At 39.3% G+C, this 11,635-nt stretch overlaps 2 protein-coding genes across 3 annotated transcripts; one reads left to right on the top strand and one right to left on the bottom strand.

The window, feature by feature from the left end:
* Positions 1 to 561: 561 nt before the first annotated feature.
* Positions 562 to 5,404, top strand: tapbpl (TAP binding protein like). Its single transcript, XM_079343909.1, has 8 exons — positions 562 to 901; positions 1,181 to 1,387; positions 1,475 to 1,744; positions 1,852 to 2,052; positions 2,834 to 3,001; positions 3,094 to 3,191; positions 3,797 to 4,022; positions 4,275 to 5,404. The coding sequence occupies exons 1-8, from the start codon at positions 853 to 855 to the stop codon at positions 4,340 to 4,342; spliced, it is 1,287 nt and encodes a 428-aa protein (XP_079200035.1). The 5' UTR covers positions 562 to 852; the 3' UTR covers positions 4,343 to 5,404.
* A 1-nt stretch (position 5,405) lies between these two features.
* On the bottom strand, positions 5,406 to 10,650 carry vamp1b (vesicle associated membrane protein 1b). Of its 2 annotated transcripts, XM_079343911.1 has the most exons (6): positions 10,281 to 10,650; positions 9,941 to 10,048; positions 8,741 to 8,885; positions 8,292 to 8,450; positions 7,743 to 7,794; positions 5,406 to 7,257 (listed from the first exon to the last, which is right to left on the bottom strand). In XM_079343911.1, coding segments are annotated over exons 2-6 (375 nt in total). In that variant the 5' UTR covers positions 9,943 to 10,048; positions 10,281 to 10,650; the 3' UTR covers positions 5,406 to 7,240. The 2 variants fall into 2 exon arrangements, with proteins under 2 accessions (XP_079200037.1, XP_079200036.1); XM_079343910.1 differs by having other exon boundaries at positions 9,941 to 10,650.
* Between the last annotated feature and the right edge of the window lie 985 nt (positions 10,651 to 11,635).

Genomic DNA, 11,635 nt, shown 5'->3' with positions numbered 1-11,635 from the left:
GTGTTTAAAATGTGAAATATATTAGACAGACAGACAGAGAGATGACAAGATAAAAAGTCAAAACTTTGACAATTCAACTAGAAATAACATGTCATCGTGGGTAAATTGAGTTAATGTCTATTCATTATGAGAGAGATTTTTATTGATATTGGTCAAGACAAAACGACAAAGTGCAAAAGCCTTCAGCACCTCAGGGTATATAACTCTCTGCTACCAGGACCTTTCTCACCTTATCTGCTCCCCTCCCCAAAAATAGGGTTCTATGTGATTTGACACTGTGACTCCTGATCAACTACTGGTCTACTACTACTACCAGTCTACTACAGCAACTTGGGGAACTAAAAAAAAACTAAAAAATAAAAACTTATTATCAATATTAGACCACATAGCCTAAAGAAAGTATTGTAGTGTACACCAGTAGCTCAAACAATCTCACTTCATGATTAAATGGACATTTCTAGCGACGTCTTAGTCTGTGTCCATGGCAACCGATGACCGAGTCCCTGCCTCTCTCTCATTGGACGGTGTCGTAACTTACTTTCACTTTCGCTGCAGAACACGCGCATGCGCAAGAGACAAGCGTAGGCGACATGCTACGAAACGAAGATTAATTATTGCATTAGGTCTTTTTTTTCTTTTCAGATTTGATGGGTTTACATTATCACTGAACCAAGGAAGAGTTTTTAACCCAGCACTGGAGCAAAACAATGAGTTTTTGTTAGTTGTTGAAAACAAAAGTGAAAGTTCGATGGTGTTTCTGTGTTATCAGGAAATATTTTACTTTATTAGGTTGTTGTAAGGATAAACGTTGTCGAAAAAGCTCTTCGAATATCCAACCTCGAATACGCCGTGATGAATATTGAAGTTATTTTATTTGGATGCTTCCTGACGTGCATATATGGTAAGGATGTTTAATAACAGATTGATGCCAACAGGATGACTTAAAATAAATGAAGGCATTGATAATGAGACTTAATTTGTTCCGGTTAAATTTAGTTATGGCTCTTTACATTCCTTGAACGTTTCCTGAACAAAACATTGAATTAGAACTTGTAAAACTGTAGAAATGCAGGTTCATTTTATATTCTTCAAACTGAATTAATTGTAAGCACTTCCAGATGAAAAATTAACCAATGAATTGCATTTGAATTTAATGTATGTTCTTGTCCTTGTTTCTTAGCTGATGGGGTGGCAGATGTAGTGCTGTCCTGCACCCTGGTGGAGGAGGGTCAGGGGGGAATGGGTGGGGATGCTCTTTTCACACGGATTCCTACCACTCTTGTGTTAAGAGACATTCCTGTGTCTCCTGATGAATCATTGGAAACACTCACACCATTTGTCCCACCTTCGATTCCTGATCTGGACGCCATCCTGTTAGAGGCCAAAGGTTTTTCTCTACTTTTTTTAGCAATAATATTTGGTTTATTTCAAACCCAACCTGCATAATAACACTTCTCTTATATCCTTCTGGCAGTGACATCCCCTGAAATCCCAAATGCACAAATGTTGCTCCATGCGGACTGCAATGACCAAGAGGTGTTTTGTGAAATAAGTCGCTACTCTCCTCATGGATCCCAGGAGAGTTCAGGTGCAACTTATTTCATGGTGTCTCTGAGTGTGGAGGGAGTTGACTTCAGCACTGCATTGATCCTGCAGACTCTGCCGGTAGAGACGGATCAGTCAACCCTCATACAAAACAAACTGGGTCTGCCTCTGAGCCAGTCAGGAACTCTTCTGACTGAAGGTGAGATACCACTCATCCTTTTATTAAGGCTTTCAAATTCTTTAGGTAGAAAGTATCATCATTCCTACAAATCTCTCTAATGGTGTCCTCTCTTTCCTTCCCTTTAGTGATATTCCTGGTGTTTTCTCCCATAAAGTCTGTATCTGCCCATCTGAGAGATGACGTTCTCCTCGACTGTGGCTTCAAGCAGCAGGAGATGCCCTTAGCACAGGAGGTTGGAGTTGAATGGCGACTGCAGCACAGGGGAAAGGGACAGAAAGTGTTTGAAATGATGACGAGGTCTGATGATGCAGAAGGGAGCAAAGTGGGTAAGATCTATGTGTCTGGTCTCCTCTTGCTCATCCTTAAGGAGGATTTAAAAACAGAGGTAGACTTCTGCTGGTGTCAAGACTGTGACTGTTAGTTCTCGCTGAAGTTTTCAGGCAAATTTACAAACACAGATGGAGTCTTGCTAAGGAGCAGTAATGGCATTAGACACAAATAGACTGTAGCTCTACATAAATGTACTGTATACTGTATGTTGGTGCGTATACAAACATGCTAACCACTGGTGGTAGAACTAACAACATTAAGTTAGCGCATCAAAATAAGTAAGAACATTTAGAATACAAATGTTTTCAAAACTTGGCCCTACATTTTTATGATATTGTGTTTGAAATTATTCTTCTAATCCCAGTAGATCTTAAATAGTGTGTAATATATAATTTGTATTATGTGTAATACATTTACTAAAAGATAAATGTATATTCTAAAGCTTCTAAAACCTTTCATATGTAGGATTGTTGTGTTTGACGATTTTATCACATGCTGACTTTAACTAGGATTTCTCTAGCAGCCATTATTTAGTGTTGGAGAAGTCCACTTAGTATGTGAAATGTTTACATTTCATCAAAAGCTTTGGAAAAAGCATGAAAGTGTAACCTGAGGTTTGGTCAACTGGTCATGGTCAACAATAAACAATAAACAATTTATATTTAAGTGAAAGTGGCTGAGAAGCTCAAGAGCTGAGCAAAGTCATTCTATCTGCCTATTAGGACCATCTGATTTGATTGAAAAAAAATGTTTAGTTGTTTAATTTTCTGTCCTCAGTGCATGCAGTGAGACACGGCTCGAGTGTGGATGCCACACTGGTTGTTAATGAGGGAAATGCTTCTGTGACTCTTACCAAGCTGAAGATTGTGGATGGGGGGACATACATCTGTTCTGTCAGTGTCGGCCTTTTTCATGCCCAGCAGATCATCCATCTCCATGTTGTTCGTAAGTTTCAACCTAAACACTTATTCTGTGGAAAAAGACAATTATAACACAAAATGTTTTACTCATTCTTCCTGTTTACTTTTTGTTTTAAGAGCCGCCTATTGTGTCGCTCTCAGATGAGAAGTTAGTTTTGAAGACACCATCAAAACTGAGTTGCCACTGTGCTAAATACTACCCACTGGATGTTCAGGTCAGTAGCTAACGTGTTTCTATCAAAACCTTTGAGCTAATACTTTGTTGACAACACCACAAAGCTTGTTTATTGTACAAGCAAAAATGTTTTATTAAGGTTTATTCATTGCTGAGCAGAGATGTTAGTTTGTGCACCTCTTGACGCTGCACATGCAGAAGCTCTAGTCCTCATCCTAATCAGGTGGCTGCAGCTTCGAGTCCAACCTCTGGCTCCTTTCCTGCATCTAATTCCCTACTGACTCTTTTCCCAATGTCTAACTCCATCCAACAATAAAAATAAATCAATCTTAAAAAAAGATGTATTCATTGAATCATATCCACTCTTTGAATCAAGAAAAACATGTTGAATACACTAGAAAATGAAACAGCCTAATAAAGAGCATCTTCATTGAGGATTGATTTGAGGTTTGTTTTTCTGTCATTTAAATCCTTTTTTATAGATTTTATTGGTTTATGTTTTTGGTGTGTTCCTCTACTCTTTACATGTATAAACATCTGAATACAAGCACGTTGATACAAGCACTTGTATAGAAGCTGATGTAAAAACAATGTTGAAAGGATTGTTTCATTGGGTATACTGTTGTCTTTTCCTCGGCCCCTCAGATGGAGTGGTTGTCCCTCTCTCCTGCTGACACAGAGCCTTCAGTCTTTCCTGATCAGGGCTCTCTGTTAAGCCATCGGCAGCACGGTGATGGGACTTATTCCCTGTCATCTCAACTCACTGTGCCGGCTGATGTCTCCCCTGGAACTCAAATCATCTGCAGGGTCTCACACCCGGCCCTGGATGCTCCTCTTTCTGTCAGTGTGAAGGTTGAAAGTCCACAACCAGGTATTCACACTTTGGTGTTTTTTTCGTGTCTAACTCTGCATTGCTTTACATATAAATAACTTATTTTGGCAGTTCCATGTCTCTGCCTCTTGAGTTTTAATAGGGAAAGAGCATTTGCATTTGGCTGAAACTATATTTTGTCAGGGGGCACCACAACTTTTAGAGAAACTTTGTTTTTGGATTGTTCATTTGCAAAACAATAACACCTTGTGCTCATCGTAAACCTTGTTCTCTGTGTCCTTCACTTCACAGATTCCTATTTGTGGTTTCTGGGTTTCCTGATCGTCACCTTGCTTTTCTTTATCCAAGTCATGAGATAAATAAGGTGGAGAGGTTCTTGCAGATCATCCAGACTTGAAACTGAGCCTGTAATGACCTACTATGTGTCATTTGTTCGTGTAAACGTTAGAACTTATCTTATTTGTTTTAGAAACGATTGCTGGTTCCTCTCACTCTTCTAGCCTTCCAACTGAAACAAGAAATCAAAAGTTTGGTGATGTAACTGCTGTATGTTCTTTTAAGCTGTGTCATGTGTGTTGTTTGTTATTTATGTGCTCTTATGTTTCAACTTAACATGTTTTTACACTGCTGTCTGCCATAAATATCTCCAAAAGTAGCTTCAATCCTGATGAGCAGCCCAGAGGCAATACAAATGCAGCGAGAATCAGCAATAATGATAATTAAAGATTATTGACCTGATTGGGAGTGGATTAATAAGCAAACCCTTTAAATTGTCTATATTCCATCATTTACATGCTGAAGGATTGTTGGCATCTTGGTTTCTCTGAGAGTCCCAAAAATGACGTACAGTACATGCTCTACTCTTTTCTTTTGTTTTTATTGTAAAACTGTGTCAACTGCAAATTTGAATATTTTCTTCATCCTCCTAACGCCGAGTAATTACAAAGTCCCATTCTGTCTAATCACTCTTTGTCCAAAAAAGACAACTTGTGTATTTAAATGTAGTGGAGTCATATTTGTTTTATTCTGTGCAAAGTTTTTACAAGCCATGGAGAAAATGATGCTTTGAATTTCCAACCTAAAACAAAAAAAGGCTGATGGTTGACTAGGGGTTGTGGATGACTTTTGAAAGGTTTATTATTATTATTATTATTTTAAGTTCTTACTTGTTTTTCTATGATGTGGTTAATGTTAATGTTTTGTAATCCACCTTTTGAAAAATTAAGGACTTTGATGTAGCAGGATTGATTTAGGCATTGCATGTGATGAAAGCTTATACATTTATAAATTCATTACCTAATAAAAGGATTTCAGGCAGACACAAGGCATAATGTGTATGTGAATTTGGTAACACATTTTGCAACATGCTCTAAATTGAATCAAAATGTCCAGACATTATAATAAACACACAATAAACATCAGCTCTATTGGTGATTCATTTATTTGCATCAGCAAAAGTGGTAAGCATGCATTTGTCGTTATTTTTCTCGCAAATCCGATTGCATCTCTTATTTCATTTCAGGTTGTAATTCACAAAAGTTGTTCTCATATCCGGTAATTACCTCATGATATCGTTGCACAGTATCATCAGATAATTATGGAACTGCTACAATTATGCATTAGTGCATTTTGCACATTAATCAACTTATAATCACTTCTAAGAGAAGAAAATCTTTCCTTGAAGTCCAACACCCTTCCCCAAAAACCCCTGAAAGAATTTATCAACAGATTTGAAGGAGCGTAGTCTACTACTACTTTTCTACCCATACAATACTACATGATTTTAACAGTTCACTACAGTAGCAGTTTTTTTGCAGTCTCTGAATAGTTTTTTTTCTTTCCAAAATAAGTGAATTAAACAAAATTTGGCAAACTCTTGAGCATCATTGCATTGCATAAGCAGTAATCATCCGATCAGAAAGACATATACACAGGCCCTTTAGACCACTAACGAAAGAAAATATACAATCGGCAGTTAGATTCAGAAATGGCAGATACACAGGTCACACAAAGAGGCAAAACTATTGACACCGTTTGCCATGCAAGTTCGAAACAAACACCTCATTTTGACTGATACACTGCAAATGACAGGTGAGTCTGTGTTGATGTGGGTGAGGTTCTGGGTTTCTTAAGTCATGTACTTCCTCCCATTTCCTTTCATTATGAAGATCAAGACAACTCAACAATCAAACAAATGCGTTTGCCTGCACAACTTTCAAAATAAGTGAACCTGTTCATAAAATGTGACCGACACATTCATCTGTCTATGGCTGTGACTCTGCTGAAGTCAGAGTTTAGAGACCTAACTCTCTTCCTCATGAACACAGGAGATTGTCTGTTAGTGGCTGTTTGTCTTACTGTGCATGTTACTATGCCAGAAATAAAGCATAGTTTAGAAACATCTACTTTATCATGAAGTCTTATGAGTCCAGTATCGAGTGTGTCCTCTTTTTAAAGGAATAAAAGGATGCATTATTGTTTCTATCTTTCCCTAAAACACATCTTATTTTTTCTCTTCTACGGTCTCCTTGCTTTTTTTTCTTTCTCTCTCTCTCTCTCTATTATTTATCTGAAATAGAGTGACTAAGAGAGTTAGGTAGGGGAAAACATCAGAAATAAAGCAATCAGTTAAATGTAACAAATGCTATCATCTATGATGATTGGTTCACAAATACACACACAAAAACATGTCCATACTCTTATTCTAACAGGACTGTTTGTCAGTAATGATGCTAGCAGTTGTGACAGAAGGAGTGTGTTAGTTTGGTATCAATTTACAAATGTAGGACTTTCAAAAAGGGAAACATGGACAAGCTTTGGCGTATTTGGAGTAAAAAGGACCGCAAACACTTGTTTAGTTTTTTTCCCCCTGCACACACTCACCTTCTGTACATTGTACATTTCCCCCGTAGCTTTGTTCAGCCTCGTGTGTTCCTGTGTCACAACATTTTTCTCTATCCCTCCTTCCCTTTCTTTCTCCCCATTCCCTCGGCCTGCTGCGTCCTTTAATAATACATGAGGTGCAGAGACGAGAGAGAGTGAGCGAAGACCAAACCAGCAGAAGAACAAGAAGGGAGGGACAAAGAGAGCTGAGACACCTAGAGACACTGCTGTCATGTTTAAGTGCAGGATGGTTTGATGGAAGACTGTGTGGCGAGAGGAAGGAGAGGACGGATAGCAGGGGACACTTGGGTTTCTTTTTTTCTCTCTTCCCTCTCTTTCTTAAGTCCGTATCCATCTGTTCTGATGGGTTGAGCTCAGTAGAAGAAGTACACTGCCAATGAAGGAGAGGGAGAGGAGGTCATTAGTCTAATGGATCTGACCATATATCACTCCAGGCAAAACAAGACCAGTCAGCTGAGCTCTACTTCTAATGTCGTGCTTTCAAGTCGTCATCAAACTGCTTTTTTATCAAGTCATGATTAATTTAAATCAGAGGAGTAGTAAGATGGCTGGAAAGAAAAATCTGCTTATTTCCTGCTAATTAAACATGGCTCACACATCAACAGTCATGTATACTGACAAACCAACTTTACATACAATATATCTCCCTAAACAAAAGATACTGTTCTTTATGTTTAAATCACATTCCTCTTCTCCTGAGGGACAAAACCATAGAAAACACGTCTAATCATCTGTTCTTTAACTAACACGATCACTTCATGAGACTACTTCTGTATGAACTGTCAGTCTGTCCATCAGTACACACATCAGTATTGGCATTAAATTATCATCAATATAAAACAAGATTCTACTCACAGAATATGATTCCAACCACAATGACTCCAATGATACCCATCATGATCATCATCTGCAGCAAAAAAGAAGTAATATATAGTGAACTACTTGTATAAAGGAATCAAAGATGTAGTGTTACTATACGTAGACTTTAAATAGAGATACATCTAAAGAAAAGGAAGCACTGGGTTCTTTGCATGTGTTATGCTTCAGTTATGTTATAATGTCTTGGGTATTGCATATACTGTAAGGGGCATTTCTGACAATCTCTAAAGCATCTGTTCATACTTCCACAGCAGCTCATTAACAGATGAATGGCTTCAGTACGTTTTCCTCGGCTCACCTCAGCATGAAATGTGTTATATGTGTGTATATGCTGTTAAATAAAAGAGTGTGGGATCTTGTTCATACTTATTTTCATTTCAATTACTCCAAGTGTCATTTACATTTTAAATCTCTAAGATACGATAACACTGCATAAGCTAAAAGAAGTATCCTTCTTTCAGGCTCCATTAAGAGCATCTTTCAGTAACAACAATCTGATTAATGGAGCCTCACTAATGTGCCCACCTTGCAGTTCTTCCACCAGTACTTGTTCTTTAGCTTGGCTGCGCAGCTTTCAAACTGGGAGGCTCCGGCTTGGAGAGCGTCCGCTCTGTCATCCAGCTCTGAGAGCTTCTGGTCCCTTTCCAAAACTTTGTCCACATTCACCCGCATGATATCCACCACCTAGAACATAGGGGCGAGGATGAGAGAGCATTTGGCACAGGAGGGGACAAAAAAAGGGTTATTCTGAGGTTATATATCATAAATGAGAGTAAATGTGTAGCTTCATTGCATTAGGAAATTCCAGCAGAGCATATCAAAAGGATAATAGAAGAGAACACACATCATCATCTCTACGTGCTTGTTTGTCTCCTGTCACTGTTCATTTCAGTCTATACATTTTAATATTAATATTTAAATGGTGTAACATCAAACTCTGGTTCAGAATCTCAGTCTGGCACAGTCCAGCTCACCTCCTCAACTTGGGCCTGTGTCTGCTGTAGCCTGCGGTTGCTGCTGGTGTTGGGTGGAGCTGGCGGTCCACCGCCAGGGGCTCCATCTGGGCCTGGGGCTCCTGGAGCGCCAGGGGCTCCAGCTGGTGCAGCATCAGGGGCAGACCTGAGATAGAGCATAAAAGGATTAACATCAGCGTACAGGATATCCATTAATATTCTAATAATGTTAAAGGTAGTATGTTAATGGTAGTAAGCACTTAACTTTAATCAGACAAATCAGATGAATCAGATAAAAAAAGGCAAAGATTTTTTCAAAACTCAAAGACGTGTTAACCGTTACATAATCCAGAATGAAATCAGTGCAAAGCAAACGATAAACACGCTTGTCTATGCACGGGAGGGTGGAAATGGTGAAGTAAAGGAGGGAGGAAAGACGGGGAGAAATGAGCAGGTGGTGGTGAAAGAAAAGGGGTCAATGAGCAAGAAACTGAAATAGGAACAAAGAAAATCCAGGCCACAGATGAGGAGCTCGAAAGATAAAACTCACTATTGGTAAAACAGAAGGGAGGATTTGAAAGAAAATGGGGGAAACAAGAGGAGAAGCTATATAGGTGGAACATAATTTAAAAAAAAAAAAAGTAAGTCTGGGAAGTGATGAGCAAAAAAAAGGGAAATGGTTAATTTAGGAGGGGGAGAGGAATGAGTAGACTACATGAGGTTGCAGAGTGAGCAAACACGCTCAAGAAGCTTCTCAGGGGAGCAGAGCTAGTGACTCCTGGAGGACAATTTACAGTGACTGTGGGACAAAACAATGTCTGAAGCATCATGTATTTACCATTAAAGTTGTTTAATTCTCTGCAGGTGATGATGATGGTTGCCTTAATCTCTGACTAAGTAACAGCAAAAAATATAGCCAAGAGTAAAATAATCTTAAACAACTCAGTTTTACTTTGTGGCTTCAGTTTAAGTCTATGTAAGTCTGTGGAGAGGCAGCAGTCAACCTTTGAATACATTATTCAGTGATGCTGTGACGGAAAATTTCACTTGCGTCAGCAAAAACAATCAAGCTGAAAAAATCAGTTCAGTTTCGGACTTCTACCACTGGGGAAGGGAAAACATCAACTGAAAATAAGATGGTTAAAATGTTCAATTACAAGGAGCAGTCTGAAAGAGATTTCGCAATTTGTTAAAGGGAAAAATCACCGCATGAATACTCACATCTTCTATGCAGCTGTTTGAAGTGACTCACGGCAGAAGCGGAGGAGGAGGAGGGGTGACGGGCTGGAGAGGGAGGTTCCGAAGTGCAATAAAGAGAAGAGGAAAAAACTGCAAGATTGTGGAGAAAAGAGAGAGACTGGGATTTTCAGGCAATGGTGCAAATAAAAGTCTAAATTTTCAAAGAGCAAAGTGATGAAAGTGCTGTGCTGACAGTATAAAGAAGATGGGGGGGTCGTGGCGCAGTGGAGCCAATCTTCTAGTGATGCATTTATAGGCTACTGCAAGTCGTCAGCAAAGTACCGCAATACCGATGCATGGAAACGAGTAGGTAATTATGTACCGGAGACCAGGAAGTGAAGAAGAAAAGTACTTCTATATGATAATCCACTCAAGAGAAAATCCACGGATGTTTTGACTCCTGCAGGACTGCTCCTCAGAATAATGCCGAGTCCTGACAGAGATGCGGAGCTGATTGGCTGGTTTGTTTTCGTTGCTTCTACTGAAAGCCTCTGGCTAACGCAATTTCAAAATAAAGGTGAGGGTAAAGAAAAAGAAAAGTCCAGTCATGTGAAATCAGCTGTCTCAGATTTCGGTCACCCCCCTCCTCTCTTTCTCTCCGTCTTGTGCAAAGTGCTGTGGCTCTGTAGGCTACTGCAATAATGCGTCTCTCCTCCTTCCCTCCTCCACTTGGACTCGTAACGACAGTGCGGTACCCCCCCCTCCCATCCCCCCACCTCTCTCCTCTCACACTTTGCAGTACTGCAGCTCTGTGTCGGATAGGGCGGCAGGAAGACACTGCGGTACAGTGGATGCTCTACAGTGTTGACTCGACTGTTTCCTCACTGCCTGCCTGGAATTATCCCGATAGACTACACGTCCCCGACTGCTTCCACGGTTTCACATTTCTTGCTGCTATCATCCTTGTATTAGTCCTATGGCCATTTATTTAAATTCCTGTTTTTTAATCATTCTTTAGTGTATGTGTGTGTTAAAGAGGCAGAAATCAATATTTTAAAACAGGTAAAAGTCTCAGGACAATTAAGACTGGAGGAGTCTTTTTTAATGCTACACACACTGAAATTTCTGGCCAGTGTTTGCACAATGTTTGGATCATTTAGAGCATTACTTTTTTTTTTGGAGGGGGGAGGGGGGGGTAGTTGTTTACATTAAAAAGCAAAAATAGACAAATCCTCCTGTTTTTATCATCTCATGACTACTCAGATTTATTTTCTGGCATATTTGGAGGCTGAGGTCAGCTTCGTCCCATACAATAAAAACACAAAAAGATGACAGAAACTTGACAGAAACTCTGTACATTCCAGGCAGTGTATTTCAGAACCTGACCTAAACATAAACCAAGGTGGGCTCCTGGCTTCAATAAACTCCTGGCATATGTGGGGATATGCTCCCATGGTCACTAAACTAAGGTATGAAATACAAGGGAGGTCTTTCTGTAGAAGACATGAGACTTTACATCCATGTGCTTTGTTTACAATATGCAAGTCCTAATTGATAACAATACTGACACTAATATCAATAAATGCTTTCAAAATGGATTTACTAAGAAACTTTAACTGTACTGTTAACCAAGATTATGCAAAATCCGCATTAATCTATTTAAATGGTTCCTTCAGTCTGATCTTCATTGCTGACCTTGGAACTCTAGGAGTTGTAGTTTCTTCACTCTGAGATATT

The sequence above is a fragment of the Symphodus melops genome, assembly GCF_947650265.1.
Source record: "Symphodus melops genome assembly, chromosome: 5".
Taxonomy (NCBI): Eukaryota; Metazoa; Chordata; class Actinopteri; order Labriformes; family Labridae; genus Symphodus; species Symphodus melops.
The sequence above is the reverse complement of the archived record's forward strand: the minus strand, read 5'-3'. Positions and strand labels throughout refer to the sequence as shown.

Bases quoted from the DNA above. Each gene is read 5' to 3' on its own strand.
- tapbpl (XM_079343909.1), top strand. From the start codon at position 853: ATGAATATTGAAGTTATTTTATTTGGATGCTTCCTGACGTGCATATAT. The intron at 3,192-3,796 runs GTCAGTAGCTAA...TCGGCCCCTCAG, and splicing joins ACTACCCACTGGATGTTCAG to ATGGAGTGGTTGTCCCTCTC. The intron at 4,023-4,274 runs GTATTCACACTT...TTCACTTCACAG, and splicing joins GGTTGAAAGTCCACAACCAG to ATTCCTATTTGTGGTTTCTG.
- vamp1b (XM_079343910.1), bottom strand. The intron at 8,451-8,740 runs GTGAGCTGGACT...CCTATGTTCTAG, and splicing joins CACAGGCCCAAGTTGAGGAG to GTGGTGGATATCATGCGGGT. The intron at 7,795-8,291 runs GTGGGCACATTA...TTTTTGCTGCAG, and splicing joins ACTGGTGGAAGAACTGCAAG to ATGATGATCATGATGGGTAT.